Genomic DNA, 22555 nt, shown 5'->3' on the forward strand with positions numbered 1-22555 from the left:
TGTTAGAGCACTTAAGAAAAAGATGAGTGGCAAACAATGAAAAATAAGCTATTGCAATTTTTACTTCATATTTTTTCCATGGTGAAACACTTCTCAAAGTAAATTCTTACATCAGGCAGAGACTTGAGGTTGCCAGTGTTGGCACATTCCATTAAAATGTTGACTTCAGAGCTCTCTCAACTATTCAGTCACTCATCACCTTTTAGCATGTTGACGGGGCCACAAGGTGCCCACTTGCTTAGCCAAGAGGTGGCTCCTTCCTGTCCTGACTCGATTCACCTCTGCCGGAAGCCTCCTATGGGGGAAGGGCATGATTAGAAACTTTCATAGCAATTTGTGACTTCCGAGGTAGTGAGAAAGAATGTTCTTATCACTATTAGTTTCCCACTTGTGACTCTACTAAAAGAAGAAGGAAAAACAAAACAAAACAAAACAAAACAACCTTTAATGAAAACATATACTTTTCTAGAATGTCTACTGCAAGTTTTTCTGTTTTGCTTGGTGGGGTCTTGGTGGCAGAGCTAAGACTAGGTGAGGCAGGGAGGTGAGCCCAGGGCACAGATTTAAGGAGCCACCTACTCCCAGGTGCTGACCTTGTATCACAGGGGCCTAAGAGTGAGTGTCTCCTCACATTTTGTACCCTTGGGGCCTGGCTTGCTGCCCTCTAGTACCATCCAGGCTGGCTCTTTGTGGGCCCGTTTACCACTCCCTCTGGCAGGCTTGCCGCATCATTCCAGGAATCTGGACTTGCACATGCATAGCTCTTGTAGCACATACAGTCTCCTACTGTGTCTGCACCTTCCCTAGACTGACCCTTCAGATAGGCACTGTAAGTCTTTATTTTTTGCATCCCTGGCCTAGAGTAGAGGACAAATAAGTGGCTAATGGGTCAATGGGCAAATCAGTCCACCCGGGATCAATGCAATGAATTAAAGAGTCAGGAACTCTCTTGACTTAGACTTTACGTTAAGAATTCAGAGAGTGTCTACATTATAACCTGCTAAGCTCCACATTTCCACACAGCTGAGTTCTTTCTGCATGTGGTGAGGCCGAGAGTCTTCCCATCATTGTGGCAATGGGTGGACACCATTCCCCACCTTGCCCTTCCCTGGAATTTTTCCACTTTCAACATCTGGTTGAAGTTCCCACACTAGAAAGCTCAATTTCCAGGAATGGTTCTCCTTTCTGTCCTCCTTTTCCCCTGCTTCTTCCAGAGTCCATGACATGCGTCATGCTGCAGCTTCTAAGCCACGGCCCAGAGTCCTAGGAGCACGTGGCTGGGCCACAATTTGCAGAGGCATGGGGCGTGGGGGGTGGAGGCCCCTTTATGAACTCTGTGTTACATGCTTCTCCTCTCTGCCTTCCACAGAGCGTATTGAAGAAGAGGGACCAAGTTCAAGCGGAGTACGAAGCCAAACTGGAAGCTGTGGCTCTGAGAAAGGAAGACCGCCCCAAGGTCAGGGAAGCCACATGGGAAGGGATGAGCTGCTGAGGGCTGAAAGCTGTCATCTCCCGCATGGGTGCTAAGTAAATTCCTGTCCCTAGAGCCACATGACTATTTTTTTCCTCTCTTTGCTTCTTTCTTATTATTTTCCTCTCTTTGCTTCTTTCTGTGTATTATTTCTGAGAGTTCCTAATGTGCACTTGGGGTTGAGTTCTCTGCTATTTTCTGGGATTTTTTTCATCTCAACACTTCCAGCTCTGCCATTCACTGGCAGTGCCTTGCTCTGTAAGATGGCATTGCGGAGCGAGGGGAAGAACAGTCTAGATCAGTACTCTCAAAGTGTGGTTCACGGACAGCCCACAAACTGTTACGGATCCGTGACAAGTACAGAAGCTGAGAATAAGCACTTAGAAGCTTCTATAGCAATTTGACGTTGCTGCAGGACCAGTTCAACACATCTTGATGAACATTTGAGATAAATGTTATTGAACTGGTGTGGAGACTTGCACGTGGAGCAAGAGGCATGCTAGTCACGCAGGGTAGGACGACAACTTGGTTGGACTGGGGAAAAAGCCAACAAAAAGTGGTCCTTTACCCCATAGAGTTTGAGAAGCACTGATCTAGATCATCTGCGCTGCCTTCTGGCTCCAGCGTTTGGGGTCTAGATAGAGGACAATTTCACAATTGTAAAAATTCGTCTGTTATACTGGTCGTTTCGTTGGTTGCCTTTCTCTTCCTCAAGACAGATTAAAAACAAGAGTATATACCACATTTTCCTTATCCAATCGTCCATCAGTGGACATTCAGGTTGGTTCCATATCTTGGCTATTGTGAACAGAGCTGCGGTGAACATGGGAGTGCAGGTATCCCTTCGACATGATGATTTCCATTCCTTTGCGTATATACCCAGCAGTGGGATTGCTGGATTGTATGGAAGATCTATCCGCAGTTGTTTGAGAAACTTCCATACTGTTTTCCATAGTGCTTGTACTAATTTACAGTCCCACCAACAGTGTAGGAACATTCCCTTCGCTCCACACCCTTGCCAGCATTTGTTATTCTTTGTCGTTTTGATTATAGACAGTCTCACTGGGGTGAGATGATATCTCAATGTGGTTTTAATTTGCATTTTCCTGATGACTAGTGATGTTGGGCATTTTTTCATGTAGCTGTTGGCCATTTGTATGTCTTCCTTTGAAAAATGGAAAATGTGTGTGTGTATATATATATATATATATATATATATATACACACACACACATACACACACCATGTAATACTACTCTGCCATAAAAAAGAATGAAATTCTCCCATTTGCAACAACATGGATGAGCTTGGAGAAACTTATGTTGAGTGAAGTAGGCAAAGCACAGAGGGAAAAATACCACATGTCCTCACTCATAAGTGGGAGCTAAGAGAGAGAGAAGGAAGGAAAGAAAGACCACAGTGGTGTGTTGGACTTGCAGAGGGAGAGACCATACTTAGGGATACAAAGTGGAGTGGGGAAAGGGGGATGGGAAGGGAGGTTGGGGATAATTGGGTGGGGGTCTTGGGGTATAATCACAATTTGTGGTAATGGACATGCTGCCAGTATGGATCTGGCCATCACGTCTTAGGCACAAGTGGTGACAATTTGCTTTGTACTCCATGAATATTCATAACCTATAAAAAAAATGTGGAAAAAAAGGATAAATTTAAAAAAAGAAAAAACAAAAAAAACCCCAAATGAGAGTAATAGCCAACATGCAAGTACTTACAACATGCTAAGCACTTTATATGTTATGTCCATATATATGTATAATATGTGAAATCTCATTTATTCTGTGCCACAACCATGAAGTTTAGGTACCATTATTATTCCCATTTGAGAGATGAGCAAACTAAGGCCCAGGAGGACACAGCTAGCAACCGGTAGAGCTAGAATTACACCCTGCAGACTGACTTTAGAATCTTGCCATTTACCATTATGTCACTCTGCTTCTTTTTTGTTTGTACCAGTATAATTGGTCTCCATATCTGTGGATTCCACATAAGTGGATTCAAACAACAGCAGATGAAAAGTATTTGGAAAACAAACAAACAAACAAAAATAACGATACAACAATAAAAAACATTACAAATTTATTTTATTTTATTTTTTGACCAGTAAGGGGATCGCAACCCTTCGCACGGTGTGGTCCGCACCACGCTCAACCAGTGAGCGCACCGGCCATCCCAATATAGGATCCGAATCTGCGGCCTCGGCGCTACCAGTGCTACCCTCACCTGAGTGAGCCACAGGGCCGGCCCAAACAATACAAATTTTAAAAAATCAATGCAGTATAACAACTATTTACATAGCTTTTTATACTGTATTAGGTATTACAAAGTGATTTAAAGTATATGGGCAGATTGCATAGGTTATATGCAAAGACTATGCCTTTTTTTTTTTTTTTTGGTGACCGGTAAGGTGATCGCAACCCTTGGCTTGGTGTCGCCCAGCACCGCGCTCAGCCAGTGAGCGCACCGGCCATCCCTATGTAGGATCCGAACCCGCAGCGGGAGTGCCGCTGCGCTCCCAGCGCCGCACTCTCCCAAGTGAGCCATGGGGTCGGCCCACTATGCCATTTTATATCAGACTTGAGTATCTGTGGATTTTGGTATTTGTGGTGGTCCTAGAACCAATTCCCTATGGATACAGATGGATGACTATAATTGGAAGGTATATTTGTTTTCAATGAAGAGTTGGAGTGGAGAATGTTACTGAAAAGATGATAGCAGGGACCCAGGTTTCAGGGAGGCAGTTTGACATCTGTGCTGTTGGGTTTTTTTTTCTTTTTCTTCCTCTGCCTTGGTTCTTGCTCTTGCTTCCGTGCCAAGACATACCTGGAAAGGAGCCAGCTTTCGGAATTTGAAACCCAAACCTCAGAAATGGCACATCTTGGCACTTTTCTTTAATGCTTTTTTGTATGAATTGCTTCACACGATTGACACGGTAGTCATTGGAGGCTCAGAGGGAAGGCATTGTTCTTTCTCCATGTCACAGGTGAGGAAACGAGGCACAAAGCACCTTCATGAGCTGCCTGACCTCTTTGATGCCAAGCGTCTCTACATCCGACATGCTGTACACCCAGGCATGCCCTACATGTTTGTTGTGTGATTTGCGGTTCAGCCACGGTGATCCATACCACAGCACGGAGGCTGCATACATTTTATGGAAAGTCAGATGACAAGGATTGGCCCAGTGTTTGCAGCTGGGACCCTCCTTTTGTTCCTCTTGCTATGAGGCTGTCTGCATTTTGCCACCCTGTGTGCCACGAGAGAGGCCACAATGGAGATGCAGCCATTGTCTTCCAGCTGCCTGTCCTGTTGACTAGTTTCTAGCTATCCCTGTGACACTCTGGAACATGGGGCTATCTGCTGAGCCCATGTCTCAATCTCATTTACAGGGATGACATGGAATACTGTGCTTATGTGTTTTAAATTTTTCTTCTAACAATTTAGCCCCTAAATATAAATATAGAAGTCACTTCTCAGAAAGACAAATGTCATTTATAATGTGGCATCTAAAAAAGTTGAACTCATTGAAACAGAGAGTAGAAGGGTGGTTGCTGGTGGTTGGGGGAAATGGGGAGATGTTAAAAATATCAAAAGGTACAAACTTTCAGTTATAAGGTGAACAAATTCCAGGGATCTAATGTACAGCATAGATGGTGATAGATGTGTTAATTAATTTGATTATGATAATCATTACACAATGTATATGCATATCAAATCATCACGTTGTACACTTTGACAAGTCACAATAACAATATAATTTTTGTCAAATAATACTAAAAAAAATTAGAAGTCACTTTTCCTGACTAGGGAGGGAAGGAGAACCAGCAAGTTCTGCGGCTGGCCTAATTTGGAAACAGGATCCTCCATTTTAAAGATGTCACTTAAATAGTTCTGTCAGTATTTGTATGTGCTCAGCATGGAATACAAGCTTTCCCAGAGGCTGGTTTTGTCATTTAATGTATGTTCAGCACTACATGGGACAGTTCTTTCCAAAGCAATTGCTGAAAGTTATGAATAACAGGCTGAATTAAATCTTACCTGTGCCCTGGCTTCCTGGCTGCCAGAAGCTCACAGCAGCCCTGGAGCAGGTTCGAGCACAGGGAACAGCTATTTTTGACTCCCGCGTACCACCCAGATGAGCTGCCGAGGCTCCCTGGCCTCATGTTCTCACTAGTCTGGGTAACTTGTCTTTTTTTTTTTCCTTTTTGTCTTTTTTCCGTGACCGGCAACGGATCGCAACCCTCAGTGTCGCGCCCGTACCGGACCAGGACCGGCTACGGGATCTCAACCCTCGGTGTTGCTCCCGCACCTCGCTCAGCCAGTGAGCGGCCGGTCTGTATGTGGGATCCGAACCCTCGGCGGGAGCGCCGCCGCGCTTCCCAAGCGGCGCACTGTAGCAGTGCGCCACCGGGCCGGCCCCATGACTTGTCTTTTGACTCCCATTGGTTATTGAAATCCTCCTGTTGCTGCTGCTCTCCACCGTCCTGGAATGCCACTTACCCACACAGCGCATCCTCTCGACCACAGGAATTCTTACAAGTGGGGAAGGGTTTCTTTCCAGTCGGTGAAAATAACTTGTGGGTCCCAAGCACACCCGCATTCTCTTAGTACACCGTGGGCAGGCCATCTTCTTTCCTCCTTCCCTCTTTCTGGTGGGGTGTTGAGCATGCCAGAGTTAATTTTGCTACTTATTTATTTATTTATTTATTTTTCCCCTTTTTGTCTTTTTTCGTGTCCGGCAACGGATCGCAACCCTCAGTGTCGTGCCCGTACCGGACCGGGACCGGCAACGGGATCATAACCCTCGGTGCTGCGCCCGCACCTCGCTCAGCCAGTGAGCGGGAACCGGTCTGTATGTGGGATCCGAACCCTCGGTGGGAGCGCCGCCAAGCGGCGCACTGTAGCAGTGTGCCACCGGGCCGGCCCGACTACTTATTTAGCAAATGTGATATTTAAAGATGAAACAGGGACTATCGTGATGGCATTCCAGCAAGTGTACTCTAACAACAGGAGCAGCAGAAATTGTGCACCAGTTTTGGATGTGGGGCAGCAGCTTCCTGGGGGACAGAGGAGGGCTTAGTTGGCAGCCCATTCAAGTCCACCATGGTTTGGTAGAAAGAACAGGATTTAGCATCAGATGGCCCTGGGTTCACAACCCAGCTGTGTCCCCCAGCTTGGAATTGTTTGCTCATTAGCCTCTGTGGACCTCAGCAGCCTCATACATGTGATGGTTGTAGTGACGTAAGGTGCTCGGTGTAGTATCTGATGTCCTAACTGATGCTCCATTGGTGAAGCCTCTGGTGTCCATACTAGCCCTAGTGGGAATGCTGATGGAGAACTTTCTGTTCTGGGTTTATTGCCACTTACATTTATAAAACCCTTTTTTGTTCTTTTCTGACCACAGTATTTCAGACATTGTTTCCTTGTGTCCTCCAGCTTCCCCTGCGTCCTCACCCCTCCCACATGCCTGTCCTCCCTGACAGTCCATCAGTAAGTAGATAGACATCGAGGAAGCTACTGTGTTTTGGTTGATGTGGTTTTGAGCTCACAAAACTGGAACTACTGTGGATGAGATAAAAGCTGGGGTGTCAGGAAGTGGGTTGGGGCAGATTCTACCCAAGGACTCAACCAGTTCTAGTGTTGGTATTTGGCTGCTCACAGGTCTGCAGGGAAGGAGAGGGGCCCAGGTGTCACCATGTTAACGGAAGATCTGAGAGGGTCTGGGGGCTTTCCTTGTTTTGAGGTGGAATTTTGAAAAATTGCCCTAAAGAGTGAGGGAGAGTTGATTTTTGTGAAGCTATGGAATGGTGTCAAAATCTGATCATTTCTGTAACCCAGAGGAAGGAAGTGGCCTCTCTTGTCTCCATGACCCTCACTGCAAATTTCAAATTGGGGCCATCATCTTAGGACAAAGGAATCCTAGGATGTGTTAGGATGAAGAAGTGGTTCCCATGGTTCCAGCTGCTGGGCTGGGAGCCCTGTGACTTCTCAATGTGTGCTGAGGACACCAGGTGATGAGGCCTTAGGGCTGAGGGAAGTATTCGTATGATAGAGTTTAAAGTTTGCTTTGTTTTGAGGCTTGAGAAAACTCAGCAGACACTGGAGCTTTGGGTTGTGTACACTTGGCTTTCCTCACTTTTGAGGTTAGAAAAATTATAGGCATTTAGTAGGGGGCTGGCTACCTTCTGCTGGATCTGTCAAGACTACAAGTCTGTGTAAAACTTAGAATTTGACTCTCTTTAGAAGCTTGGGAGGATATCAGTGCTGTTACTTAAAACAAGGAGAGGTTGAGGAGTTGCATGTAAAACTGAACTGGAAGTGTACATATGCTGGTGTGAATAGTGAGGGTAAACCGTGCAGGGAACTTTCATGTTTTAACCTATTCTGCATTTGTCTCTTATCAGTGCTAATACTTTATGTATTATTAGTTCAAAAAAGAACAAAGAAGGGATGCCAGGAGAGAATGCCTTACAAAATTCTTAGAATTATCTTCAAAAGGTTTAAAAAAAAGAGGGAGGGGGCTATTTTAGGTCCTATAGATGGCCTTGTCCTGCATACAGTGCCAGGTGAAGAAGCTGTTTGAAATGGGTAGTGTTGGTGTGGATGTTAGCAGTGGTGTGTGAAGGTGAGCAGGTGTGTCATTGAGGTGAGCAGGGGTGGTGTGTGGAGGTGAGGGGGCGTGTCAAGGTGGAGGTGAGCAGAGGGTGTGTGGAGGTGAGGGGGCGTGTCAAGGTGGAGGTGAGCAGGGGTGGTGTGTGGAGGTGAGGGGGCGTGTCAGGGTGGAGGTGAGCAGGGGTGGTGTGTGGAGGTGAGGGGGCGTGTCAGGGTGGAGGTGAGCAGGGGTGGTGTGTGGAGGTGAGGGGGCGTGTCAGGGTGGAGGTGAGCAGGGGTGGTGTGTGGAGGTGAGGGGGCGTGTCAGGGTGGAGGTGAGCAGGGGTGGTGTGTGGAGGTGAGGGGGCGTGTCAGGGTGGAGGTGAGCAGGGGTGGTGTGTGGAGGTGAGGGGGCGTGTCAGGGTGGAGGTGAGCAGGGGTGGTGTGTGGAGGTGAGGGGGCGTGTCAGGGTGGAGGTGAGCAGGGGTGGTGTGTGGAGGTGAGGGGGCGTGTCAGGGTGGAGGTGAGCAGGGGTGGTGTGTGGAGGTGAGGGGGCGTGTCAGGGTGGAGGTGAGCAGGGGTGGTGTGTGGAGGTGAGGGGGCGTGTCAGGGTGGAGGTGAGCAGGGGTGGTGTGTGGAGGTGAGGGGGCGTGTCAGGGTGGAGGTGGGTGGGAGCAGAAAGCAAGATATGCTGAGCTGTTGCTTCTTAGGTTGAGCAGGGCTGAGAAAGGGAAAGAGAAGTTGGGCTCACTTGGATGGACCACCCAAAGTCCGTGCACCTTTCAAAGCTCTAAGAACCACCAAAATGTTTAACATTCTGGAATGGGGAGGATGTGGCGGAGAGCAAGATCTCTTACTTAACGTGGCTCAGGGAGACTTCTGAATACGGAGCTTCTACAGACAGGAGAGCTAAGCAAGGGTGTCTGTCATTTCCAGATAGCCTTGCCAAGTGAGGAGAGAGAGGCCTGATGTTTCCTGTTCTCTCCGCATCTCAGCCTGGGTTACAGAGCCAGACACGTGCAGCCAGGGGAGGACAGGCCTCTGTCATCTCCCTTATCTTCTTTAATTCCTACGACAGCCTTCTGTCAGCGCGGTTGTTCCCATTTTACAGATGAGGAACCGGGGCTCGGCAATTATATATCTTATGTGCTGAAGCTGACAAATGGTGGAGCTGGTTGGTACTGGGCTCCAGATGCATCTGGCCCAAAGTTGGGGCCCTTTCCTCCTTACCATGTGGGCTCCAAGCAGCCTTCGCTCCGCCGACGGGAGGCCCTGGCCTTTGTAAGCAGGTGTAGACGAATGCAGAGGGACTGGGGGAGAGAGCGTGGGCTTCTCCTGGGTCTTCAGCCTCTGGGTCTCCCGGCTTCTCGCAGTCCTCACGCCGGCGAGCTCGTGGCCCTTCTCTTCTCAGTGTGTCTGCTCGTGACTCGTCTTAAACACTCGCTACTCTCTCCTGCCTCACCTGCCAGTCTCTGGAGTTTGTTTTTATCTATTTTTTTTCTCCCCAAAAGCATCTTTCAGAGCACCAGTGACTTTCTATTTGCCAAGTTCAGTGGCCTCTTTTCAATTTTTACCCTGTCTCAGAGTTTTCTCAACTTGTTTCGCCTCACAGCTCATTGGGAAACTGGAAGTATTTGTATGGTGCACTGGGGGAAACAGACGAGGTTGCTTGAAGCTGGAGGTGAACAGCCCAGGGGCTCTGGCTTCCCAGAGGGCTGGGGGGATCAGTAATGCCGCCTGTCACACATAGGAAGCTCCGCCCCACTTGCTCACTCAGCAGCATTTGGCTGAGGAGGTCACCATCTTGAACTGGTTCTGGAACCTGTGCCACAGCAGCCATGAGCTCCTCTGTCCCCCAAGTCTTGGGATTATGTCTGCATTGTATAGTCTTGGGGGACTTTATTAACTTACTGTCATCATGGGGGAAGATCATGTGACATCTCCAGCCTAGCTGCAAGAAGGAAATTTAGGTAGAGATTTATATTCTAGGGCCTGGAAATGCCCGGCACATGAAGAGGCTCAATAGTACATTTTCAAATGAATTTTGAGTGACTTTAGGTTACCATCCAGCTCAAAACACACGATCCCATTCCACGTGACTCTTGTCCCATCACTGCAACAACCTGTATTATATAATGGAAATTCTCACAAGAGAGAGAGGAACCAATGCGAAAAATGCAGTTGTGTCCTCTGTGTAGAAGTTTTTATCTTTTGAGGTCTCATCTGGTGTTTCTTTTTCTTCTTGGTATCTTGTGATAAGCAACACCCGACCACCAGCCCTGGATATTGCCGTCTCTGCATCCTTCTCACTCAAGGTCGCACAACTCCAACAATACCCCAGTCACAAAAATGAGGACAGTGAGATAAGAGGGAATGCTGGATGTTACTGGTCAGTGAATTGAGGGCCACAAAGACACTATCCAAATAGAAGCAAAAGTGAGAAGAGCGCGGGCCCGAGCACCCACTGCCAGCAGCCGTCGTCTTCCTCGCGCTGGGCAGCTGCACAAGCTGGCTGCTGTAGACAGCTCACCCCAGCCCCGCCGAGTCTCTTCCTTTTAATCCCTCCCCCTTCCCTCTGCAACTCCCTCAGTCCCTGGCCTCCTCCGGCTCTGTTCTCTCTGATGCACCTCCTGCTACTTCTGTGCTCACCTTCTTCATGGCCTTTGCTGAGGCCCTTATGAACCCTATAAATGGAGGCTTCTCTAAGCCTTCTACCCTTAGGCTCTCTGCTCTTTGGCCCCTTGTCTCCCTTCCCCCTGCCATGTATTCTGAAAAAATTTTAACTGTGGTAAAATAAACCTAACATAAAATTTGCTATCTTAATCGTTTTTAAGTGTGCAGTTCAGTAGCGTTAAATACATTCACATTGTTGTGCGGTCAACCTCCAGAATTCTTTTCATCACACGGAATTGAAACCCCATATCCACTAAACAACCCTCCATTCCTCCCTCCCCCTGGAAACCGCCGTTCTACTTTCTGTTTCTATGATTTGACTACTCTAGGTTCCTCATGAGTGGAATCATACAGCAGTTGTCTTTTTTTGTGTGACTGGCTTATTTCACTTAGTATAGTGTCCTCAGGGTTCATCCATGTTGTAGTATGTGTCAGAATCTCCTTCCTTTTTAAGGCTGAATAATATCCCACTGTGTGTCTATACCACATTTTGCTTATCTGTTTGTCCATTGATGGACACTTGGGTTGCTTCCACCTTTTGGCTATTGGGAATATTGCTGCTATGAACAAGGGTGTACAAATATCTCTTTGAGACACTGTCTTCAATTCTTTTGATATATACCCAGAAGTGGTGTATATGTATATCCTGCAAGATCACATGGTAATTCCATATTTAATTTTTGGAGAAACCTCCATTCTGTTTCCTGTAGCAGCTGCACTGTTTTACATGCCCACCGACAGTGCACAAGCGTTCCAGTTTCCCTATGTTCTTGCCAACACTCGTTATTTTCTTTTTTGGTAGTAGCCATCCTAATGGGTGTGTGGTGGTATCTCACTGTAGTTTTTATTTGCATTTCCCTAATGGTTAGTGATGTTGAGCATCTTTTCATGTCCTTGTTGGCCATTTGTATATCATTTTTGGAGAAATGTCTTTTCAAGTCTTTTGCCCATTTCTTAATTGGGCTGTTTTGGTTGAGTTGTCTCAGGCTCCTTTGTGGAGGGAGGTTTTGTCCTTCTGGTGACTGCAAGTCCCTCCTTTCTCTGGTCTGTGGACCTGTCCTTTATCCTGAGCCCTTTGCCACCCCAGTCACCCAGATGAGAAACTTCAGGCACCTCTCTGACTCCCTGAATCTCATTTCTCATGAGCAGTTGGTTGCCAGATCTGTCACTTCTGTCTGCACCACGTTGGTTTAATGCATCTTCTCCCTTGTGGTGTTGCAGCCACCACCCTGGTTCGAGTGCCCAGTGTGATCTCATGCCAAAATATAGTTTGGAGTTGACTCGTCTCTGAAGTCTGGTGAAGCCTCAGGATGGGATAACATGGGCAATGGGTGCTGTAAAGTCTGAAAGAACATATTTAATAATATAATTATATTTGGAAAATGAAAAAGAAACCGTTTCCATAAAACATGGAGTAAAGCTCAATAAAATATTTTGACTCAAGGAGCTGTGCAAATGATAGATGATCTTTCGTGAACAGCCATTTACAATATTGGTACTGATACGAACTAACAAACATTTATTGAGTGCTTAATGTATGGCAGGCACCAAGTGCTTTACCTGTGTTATGTCATTGAACCCCATCCTTATAAGGTGAATAGTATTATACAGAAAAAGAAGCTGAGGCATAGAGAGGCCTAAAGTCACCTAGTAAGTGATGGACGTGGTATTCAAACACTGGGAGTTTGGCTCTAGAGCTGTCTGCTACAGCTAGAGAAAGCTTGAGACTTTTTCTGTGCCCCAAAAGGGTGCATGACTTAAATGGGCCTCAGACAACCTGTCCTTCCAGAAGAGTCCCAGGCTTCTCATCAGAGCCCCCAATCTTGTCAGCCCGAGTTCTCTCACTAGGCCTCTGTGAGCACTACCGCATAGCCTGTGAGCTGTCCCCAGGTGGGTGCAGATGTCTTCTCACTGCTGTCATTTGCATGTGCTGTCACTCAGAGTGCCCTCTCTTCCATCATCACATGTCCCACTTCTGTCATCTTTAAAGAGTTGCCTCAGTGCCATTTCCTCAAGGAAGCCTGGTCCTTCACCCGGTAGGACTCCCTGTCTAGCTCCTTATCACAGGGTTCTTGTCACAGGGGCTCAGGGTGAAGAGAAAGCACTTGTAACATCTCACCTGAATGTCTAGGCATGTTTCCTTTTTCTTCCCAGCGAGACCGTGGGCAACGGGAGACAAGAGTTGCCTGTGGAGGTCTAAGCACTTGCGTGTTCTTCAGTGCCAAGCACGGGATGTGTTGTGAAAAGTAAGCTAATTACTTTCCAGATGGAGACTCAGGCAGTCATAAAATCCAGACGTATAGTTTTGACTCTTAATTTTTGTGAGTCAGCCAGAGTTCCCACCCCCAGAACAGAACACAGGAATCCTCCCTCGATAAGAAATCCTTTGACTTGGAGGCGCCAGCCTTCCTCTTCTCACTGTGCCTCAGTGGGGTTCCTTTTTGAGAACTTCACTTTTCCTCCTACCAGCAGCAGTTTGGTTAAGCAAACAGCAGGTTGCCAGTAGGCATTTCCACCCGGAGGCTAAGATGCGCAGTGGCCAGGACTGTGCCTGCAGGGAGGTGAGGCCGGCCCCGAGACTCCCAGGCTGCTTGACTGGACATCTGTGGGGCGTGGCTCTAGAGAGCAAAGCCAGGGCACTCTCATTTTTATTTCAGGTTCCCCTGAGTAGTGGGTGAATCTGCAGGGAAACGCCTAAGTGACTTTAGTCATGGCATCAGAAAAAAAAGTGAGTCTTTTTTTTTTCTCTTCCAGAAGCTTAAGTGCTTTGAAGAAGGCTGCTGCTTCTCTCTTAACAGAAAAGTTCCTTTCTTTAAGTTGCCTAGGATATCTAGTTACGTCTTTCTCTGCAGATCATCCTTGTCTCACCCAAGCTTAGTTCTCATGCCAGACACTTTGGAGTCCCCCTGTCTTGGCTGTGTGTTACTCCCCTTCCCCCGTGTTCTACACCCATCTCCACATGGTCTGTGTGGCAGAGGGTCCAGGTCCTGAAAGTGTCTGGCTCCATCAGGCCTGGCCTTGCTGTACCAGAGTCATTCTCAGTCAGTTCCTTGCCCATAAGGCTTGAATAAAAAACTACTCTGGTTGGTCAAGATTGACTCCTGATGGAGACCCACAGCTTGGAGACATTTGGGTTCCTAGGCCTCATTTGTTGTTGGGAAGTATTTGGGAGGTGGACATTTGACACAGGTTTGGGCATATTGACCCCTGGCCACCATCAGAGCCCAGAGGAACACCTGAATTAGGAGTGAGAAGCCACCTTTGTGCTTGGGGCACTGCTGTGACAAGGAGGCCCTCTCTAGCTGTGTAGGATGAGTGAAACTCACCAAAATAACGGAAAGTTGTGAAATTCAATTGACTTAGTTCCCTTTTGAGAAAGTCTTCTAAACCTCTTTGAGAAAAACTCTAACTAGCCTGCTATATTTTTCTTCTTTGTATTTCAGATTCTTTTGGCACACATAAATAATTTTCCTCCCGTTTTCTCAGACTGACCTAATTCTTCATTTTTGATTATCTGCTATCTAGAGGAGCATAAACAAGTCTCTAGTTTATTGTAATGTGGAATTCAGAGGACAAAGCCAATTAATTCTCTTATTAATGAGGAAAGGCATTATCAAATGTCACAAGGAATGGGATGGTCCTTGTGATCTGGAGAAACCTACTTGCTTCTAGTTCCAGTATGGGTGGGACACAGGAGAATAGCAGGGCAATACCGAATACCGCTGTATATTTGCAAAATCTGCCCATGTTTTTAAGTATGAATGGGTAAGTCCTAAAAGGAACTAAAGACATATGACTCTGAATTGCAGTATTTCTTCTTCCTGTTTATAAATGGCGGGGTAGAGGGAGTGTTTCCCCCATGAGTGTCAGTTGTGCTTAGATGTGTTTGAAGATTTGGGTTAGGATAGCCCCTTTACAGAACTCCTCCTTAGACCTGAAAACCCAAGGCTCTGGTTTCAAATAAGTGCCTCCAGAGGAGGGAGTGTGTTGATGGCATTTTAATATAGTACAGGTTGAGTATTCCTTTTCAAAAATGCTTGAGACCAAAAGTGTTTTGGATTTCAGATTTTGTTTGCTTGCTTGCTTCTTTTTTGGCAGCTGGCCAGTACAGGGATACAAACCCTTGACCTTGGATTTTGGAATATTTGCAGAATACATACAGGTTGAGTATCCCTAATCCCCAAATCCAAAATGCTCCAGTGAACATTTCCTTTGAGTGTCACGTTGGTGCTCAAAAACTTTCCGATTTTGAAGCATTTTGGATTTCAGCTTTTCAGATTAGGGATGCTCAGCCTGTACCTTCTCCTCTTACAAACGTGCAAGCAGAGGAGCTCGAGGCAGGAGATGCTAGTCACACGTACAAAGCAGCCATGTATGCCTTCCACTTCCAGGTGCCAACAGACGTGGAGAAATGTCAGGATCGGATGGAATGTTTCAATGCTGATCTGAAAGCTGACATGGAGAGGTGGCAGAACAACAAGAGGCAGGACTTCCGGCAGCTGCTCATGGGGATGGCTGACAAGAACATCCAGTATTATGAGAAGGTAATGAATGTGCCCGGCAAGACTAGAGTTTCTGATAGCCGGAGCATGTCGAACGGGCCTGCCGGACGTGCAGAAGAGGGGGTCCTGCTATTCCCAGGTCCTTTCCTTGTTTTATCTGCTTAGTCTTAGCTCCCCTGCATGCTCCTGCCCAGATGTCCTGGCTACGGTGCTGCGTTTGGAAGCAGAGGCCCCCGGTACTCACAGGGGCTCCCCTTGCACACACTGCTGATAGGCATGCACTTTGGGCTTGGCACCTCACTGCTCCCCAGAGTCAGTCACCTTCAGCGTAGGGCAGTCCCCGGTTAATGGAGGTTTGGGGGTTACTTTACAATGTCTTGTAGCTGTACATGCAGGGGTTCTTTACTTTCATGGTGCTATGGACCCTGTGGTCATCTGGTGAAGCGCATAGACCTCTTATCAAAATACTGTTGATTTCTTTTTTAAATAGACTTTAAAATACTCTTTTTAAATACCTGAAACAAAGGTATGTAGGATTACAAAGGAGAGCAATTCTGTTAAAAACATGTTATTAATTCTGTTAAATCCATGTTATTCATGAATCCCATGGATCTGTGGACCTCAGGTTATGCACCCCTGACACACGCACATGTGTGAGTGCATACACACACACTCACACACATGGATGACTCTCATCGAGTTACAGCCCAGTCTCCTCAATCAAGGTTTGACTATAGTTTATCCCATTGTAGATATTTTCTACTCATGAATCCTGATATTCTATAAAAACTTTAAAGTTATAGATGACGAATGGCCCAATCACAATTCAGCAAGTAACTTGTAGACTTGAAATCAAGCTGTTGGGCACATGACACCCTGTCACTATATTGGACACATATTAACTCCAGTACTCATGCCACAATTCTAGAAACATGTCCTGATCTCAAACTAGAGGAATCCATCCTTTTGGAAGGTTCTGATGGTTTTGGCTGCTGTTCAGAGATAGTGTGTCTGCACCTATTCAAGTTCATGTGGAGGAGGGTTAAGGAAATAGCCACAGAACAGCCCTTACATATCAGGTCTTAGGAAAAGACTATTTTAAAGAGAAGGAGAAAGGTGGCATGCCTCTTTTCTCACTACTGATTTTCTGGAGCCCCTGTTCTGATTCTGAGCTGGCTCTGGCCTGGACGCTTTGCATGTATCATCTCATTAAATTTAGCCCTTATCATAACACTGTCAAGTGGGTTTCATGATTCTCAATTTAAAGCTGAAGAAACTGAGGCTCAGCAAGGTTTTAAAATTCTGCCCAAGGTTACACAGCTTGCGAGTGACTCAACCAGCCTTGGGGTTGGCTCTGATGGGTCCATTAGTCTGAACAGTTCCCACATACTCTCAGCCTTTGGGACAGGGCCACATGTCCTTGGGAACTGTCCTGCCTACCCAAAGGTGGAAAGATTATGCCATGTGAAGCCAAGACTTCATTCCTCTACTGATTGTACCTTTAGGCAAGGTGCTTCTCTGCATCTCTGGTTTCTTCATCTGTAAAATGGTTGTGATCCTTCTCCACTGAAGGATTGTGAAGATACAATGAAATAATGTATGAGTGAGAACCTAGAACATACCTGGCACATAGTAGGTCCTCTGTAAATGTTACTTCTGCCTTTTCCCCCTCACCTTACCTCTGCTGTTCAACAGCCTTCCCACTGCTCCAAAACCAACTAGATCAAATGTCTCCATCCCTCTTCTAGGTGACTAGTGCCAGCATTCTGAAAGCCCTTGTCCCAGGACTCAAACCCAGGTTTTATGTGTATGTTCTGTAGTCTTCCCACTATACCACCAAAGAGTCATTGTCTTGGGGCCTACTTTTAGCTCCTGCATATACTTAACAAATGCTTTCTGTGTACCTGCTGTGTGCAAGGGACTGTGTATACACTGACAAACAGCAGGATTCCTGCCCTTGAGGGATGCTCAACCTAGTGGAGAATGTGTGTTAAAGAATCCCACAGCTTCAGAGTGCCATAAGGAAAAGAACAGGAAACTGTGGGAGAAATTGCTAGGGGGCATAATGCAGACTAGGGGTAGAAGGGGACAGGGGGAGTGGGCAGGAACAGCCAATCTAAGGAAGTTACATTGAATCTGAGTCTCAGAGACAAAGTTCCAGGCAAGGGAACAACATACAAGGACACTTCAGAATCTTTATGGGAAAATGGAATTAAAAGATAATACAAATCAATCCCTCATATTCAAGGTTCCTGAGGTAGTAAAGAGCTTGGTGCAACTGAAGACCGAACAGAAAGTTGGTACAGCTTCAGTTCCTCATGGCTGACGTAGAAGGACCCTTCCAATCTGGGGTGATGGCCTAGGAAGAGAGTAAGATCCAGAATGCCACGGCCCTTACACTGGGTTCCTCACTGAAAGCACGCTCCTTGAGGCTCCTCAGCCTTCCTTATCCAGGGCAGGCTCCCACGTGTAGCTTGTTCTCTAACCTTAGAGTCACCAAGGAAGAAATCAGGGAGCAATTTCACCACTTTTCCCACCTTGACCTGAGGAAGCCTTTCTCCTCCCACCTCAGAACTCCTCCCCAAATGACTCAGCACAAAGTCCTTCCTCACCCCTGGGCTGCTTCTAAGAAAGGCTTAGTGAGATTCATCTGTCCTTCTCTTTATGCAAGAGATTGCTCAAAGGGAGGATCATTTCTGCTAAGCAGAGTACTCTCGGAGGACAGTCTAAGTTCTTGGCCAAAGAAAAGAGATTGGTGTAGAGGAAAGAACCTCAGTACAGGACTCATGAGTTCTGCCACTTACGAGGTGTGTGCCTTGGGCCATTTATTTAACCTTAGCCTTCATTTTCCCCATCAATGAAATGGGTGTATATGTGTGTAATAAATAATAATTCTACTTCATAGAGTTGTTGTGAAGACTGGTGATAATGCATGTAAAATGTGTAACAGTGTTTGTATCTGATAAATCTCAATAAATGTTGGGCCCCCTTACCCCCCTTACCCCCCTTTACCCTTTTAGGAAATCTGGGAGTGGTCCAAGCAAGCAAATCTGAGGTTGGTGGAGAAGAGCGGGTTTTCCACCCCCTCTGAGTCAGGTAGCTGGCCCATTCCAGTGATGACTCATGCTGTTATGCAAGCACCACCCCCACCTAGAACAGGGGCTCCATCCATGCTGAGAACCTCGGGCTCAGCAAGGGCTTCCTGCCTGTCTCTTTTCTGTTTTTTTCAAGGAAAAGAATTTCTTTCAGTGCATCCATTTCCACTCCCTGGATGTGAGCTTTATGGACTAAAATGAATGCATTTAAGCCTTGTAGAGACACTGCTGTCTTCCATAAATATGGGAGTGACACATTGAAAACAAATACCTGTTATCTCCCCTGTTTATAATAGTTATGGATGATGCATATAGGTGTCATTAGACAAAGGTGACCCAGCAGGATTGACAATGAAAGGGCAGATCTGAATTAAGAAGCTGTCCCTGAAATCTGAAACTCGATGCTGATACCATTTGTGCATGTTGTCATTTCAGTGCCTCATGGCGTGGGAGTCGATTATTCCACTACTGCAGGAGAAACAAGAGAACAAGTAAGTTCCTTCTTGGGACAGAGACTCTTCTACCTACACAGGGCATGGCACCCCATACCGGCATGTCCCTGCAGTGCCAGTGAGGCGGCGCTGGGAAAAGAGCCACAGAAACATCTCTCCTTTGTGTATCTTTCCCTGCCCCTACACCTGTCCCACAGTTGTTTTCAATGAGTATTTATTCCTTGGTGGATTCTGTGAGGCTGTAATCATCTCTCAGCAAAAGACGCACACCTCCGTGTTGAGACGGAACCGAATGAATGGAGCACTATGAAGATTTTGAGACTGAGGAACGAGACAACCCCCTGTTGACATTCTGACATCTCATGACGGTCGCCTCTTTTGGGACAGCTGAGTTGCCTGTTTGGGGAGAGAACCTGGGTCCTGCTTTTCAAGGACACAAAGGAGGCATGAATGAAAGGCTGCTGTGTCTTTCCGTGGAGACATGATGGCTCTGGAATGGACCTCTGTGGGCGTTCACTTGTCTCAGCCTTGAGGGAGGTGTTGGCACCTCTGTGCAAAGTCCTTAATGTACAGTGGCCTGTAGCTGTGAGTGTGGCCTGCTACCTGCTTGTGATGAGTGGGACCTGTCCTCTTGTTTCTGGTTTGTGTGGGCCCATTTAAATCAGTGTCTATATGCATCCATGGCTGAGCGAGCAAGCCAGCATCCCTGTCCTCATGGGATGCCTCCGGAAGCTGAGGGACATGCTCCTCGAACTTGTTTCTGACACCGGGATGCAATAGATTGGAAACTTTTTGTGTAAAATGAAAAAAGGTGCATTTTTCTCTGTGAAGTTCTTCAATGTTTTTCTTTTGCTTGTTAATTGTCATCAGAGTAGGGATTAGGCCCATTAGGGAATATCTGTTGTCTTCAAGTCAAAGTAGCTCCCTGTTGTTGAGATCAGTGCCATATACCAAGCCCCGCTTCCAGTGTCTGCTTTGTGCAACTTGCCTTCACCTCACCAAAAATACCTAGTTTCATATTTCCTACTATGTCCACTGAATGTTTGGGCAAGCTTTTGGTGAGAGGGCTGGTATGTCGTATTGTTTTGACACAGTCAAAATTTGTAAACTTAATGTGAATGTTCTACATAAAGTGCTTTAACCCTCAACATTTCCTGGTCAGGAAGAAAAGTCACTACCTGCACGGGCCTCGAAGTTGACAAGTATAACTAACAGCAAACTCTGCTTCTAGCTAAGTTAAAATCTCCCCAATTTACAGCCAATTCCTGGGGACTGCTGGCTGCATCTAAAGTCTTCATTTCAAACTATTACCAGGTTTCCTGTTCAAATTAACACCAAACAAGCAGACAAAAAGGATCTATCGTCCAACTCCTTTTTTCCCCCTCCTGAAATGAAGCTACATATGTCATGGCTCATCTCTATAAAACTATAAATCTGAGCCTCAAATAAATGGTAGTTTTTTTTGTTTGTTTTTTAAATGAAACAGCTGTGCTAAGACAGTGCTTTCATGAGCAAGTTAACCTGCAAACACCGGTCAGCACACAACAGGTTGACATCACTTCATTCCGCTTCTAACTGCAGAGTTGACCTTGCCACAGCTGTGATGCTGTTGGGGGCCACAGTTGGACAGCACAGAGCAGTTTGGTTCTGTTTCTTCGTGTTTGACAAAGTTGCAATTTAAATGATAATTTTTACATCAATCGGTACTTGCGTGTACTGTTAAACCCCATCCATGCCACTCTAAAATCCTTTGATATGAATTTTGTTTGGTACAATTAGAGGTGATTTATTGAAGTGGAAGGGTAAGGGTCCATCTCCCCCCGAGAGGTGATTCAGCTTTTCATTCTACCTCTAAACCATCATGCTGGTGTGAGTGTGGATGTCTGGGTCCGACCTGACGGTGTGCTGGTGGAATCGGGGTGCATATCTAACAGCAAGTTGACAGCCCTCTATTGCTATTTGGCAGAAGACACCAGACTGACCCAGCAGCAAATGCTTATCTTTGGGAACATGTGGAGTTTCGCCTTGTGCGATGTGTGCTTTAAAAATGTCCAGTGTAATGAATGCTTGAAAAGGACTGCCGAAAGAGTTACAGGAAAGCTAGACTCTGACTTCCTGCTAGTTGCCAAAGCTCGGAAATATTCCTGTGTGATGGTTACTTGGGAAAGAAGGCCGCACTTCAGAAAAGTCATCAGGTCCCTCACTGGGGGGAGGGGAGTGGGGTGCACAGTTATTCCCTGTCATTATGGGAGGCTGAAGCGTGGCTCTGAAGGGATTCAGGCACCTTGGGATTTTGTCTTCATTCTGCTTGGTCCTCATGTGATATCCTGTGCTTTAAGGTGATAGAGCTGGAACCAGCAAACTTCCTGTCCTCCAGGCATGCTATTGATAGCAGAGTCAAGAAAACCAGTGTATGATACAAACTCCCTTGGAGAAATGGTCCTTCCAGAGCAGGGACTCTTGTCCCTGTCTTCAGGCTGGCATCTGATGAGGGGAGGAGGCTGGCCCAGAAGGAAGGGGACAGCAGACAGTAAATGAGGCTGTCCAGCCCACCCCATCCCACAGCTCCCTGAGGATCAGCAGTCCCAAGCATTTGCCTATTCATCTTGACTAAGCACGAAGGAGATTCCCTATGAGAAGTGTTATGCAGAGAAGTCTGTGCCAAAGACTGCCTCATAGAGGCTTCATCACCCTGTCCCTCTTGGTTTCACAAAATTGTGGTCCTGAGATCACTGGCTCCTGCCTCATATTTATTTTCCATGAGTTTTGCTTTTGAGGGTACACTTTACCTTGGGCAGACAGACAGGTTTTGAGGCTTGAGCACATGGCAGTGAAATGGAAAGTGTCCCTAGCAACTGCCCCAGGCTGGGAAGGGAAAAGTTTTCATTTACCCAGGTTAAAAATCCAGGCTAAGACAGAAGACAGAGTTCCTAGAAAGTGAGCAGCTTTTAGAGATGCAAATGATGTTTCAGAGAGCAGCTGTGACTTGCAGCAGGTATGGACACTGCTTTTCCTTTTCAAGGTGGTGAATCTACAAGAAGATTCTAGGCTACTCTGCTCTAAGCAAGGAACCACTGCTCCTAAATGATACTCCCCGGCCAGGTTTGGGGTTGGGTTTATCCTTTAATAAGGCTTCATAATGTTTCCTGGTGAACTTAAATATGATTATGGAGGTAGCTGGCTTGGTAGGTCACCATGCTGCTCATTCAACTCACCGGACACCTTTCTGTAGCTGAAATAACAAAACACCAGCATGACTCTGGGGACCATTGTGAATGTAAGTCAAGTCTCCTTTCAGCCCCACCCCGAGTGCGTTCTAGATGTGGTGGAGTTGAATGTGTTTTTTCAGTCACCACTCCACTTGAGCACATGAAACGAGCACCCGCCAGTCACTTGTGAGGCTGCCTTTTGTGAGGGAAGGACAGGGAGTTCTGCGTTGGAGGAGGGCATGATTGCCATGTGGTTGTCTGCAAGTGAAGTTCCTCTCTTGGGACAGCGGCCCTCGAAACACCCAGAGTTTTTGTGACTTGGTCCTGCCGTTGACAGCATTGAAGTCTCAGGCACCTGGCTCTGCTTTGACACCATTCATTGGCTGGCAGAGGAGTCATTCTTTACACTCCATCCTGGGCTGGTGAGAAGGAAGAGCAGGGTTGAGAGAGAGCTGCCTCCGAGGGCTGTGTTGGCCTCAACTGTTCTTGGGATGGGTTAGAACTCTGGCTAGGTGAGCTTGCTGACTGCCCTAAAGGGTGGGTCCTCTCA

At 46.6% G+C, this 22555-nt stretch overlaps 1 protein-coding gene across 1 annotated transcript in view; it reads left to right on the forward strand.

The window, feature by feature from the left end:
* Positions 1 to 22555, forward strand: part of LOC103605084 (sorting nexin-30) — a gene marked incomplete at its 5' end in the record, with an annotated part of 53824 nt that overhangs the window by 28907 nt on the left and 2362 nt on the right. The window contains 3 exons of the mRNA XM_008589666.1: positions 1370 to 1456; positions 15139 to 15291; positions 18780 to 18835. Coding sequence (XP_008587888.1) covers positions 1370 to 1456; positions 15139 to 15291; positions 18780 to 18835 — 296 coding nt within the window. The remainder of the gene's footprint in view (positions 1 to 1369; positions 1457 to 15138; positions 15292 to 18779; positions 18836 to 22555) is intronic.

This window comes from Galeopterus variegatus, unplaced genomic scaffold (assembly GCF_000696425.1).
Source record: "Galeopterus variegatus unplaced genomic scaffold, G_variegatus-3.0.2 Scaffold5578, whole genome shotgun sequence".
Lineage (NCBI taxonomy): Eukaryota > Metazoa > Chordata > Mammalia > Dermoptera > Cynocephalidae > Galeopterus > Galeopterus variegatus.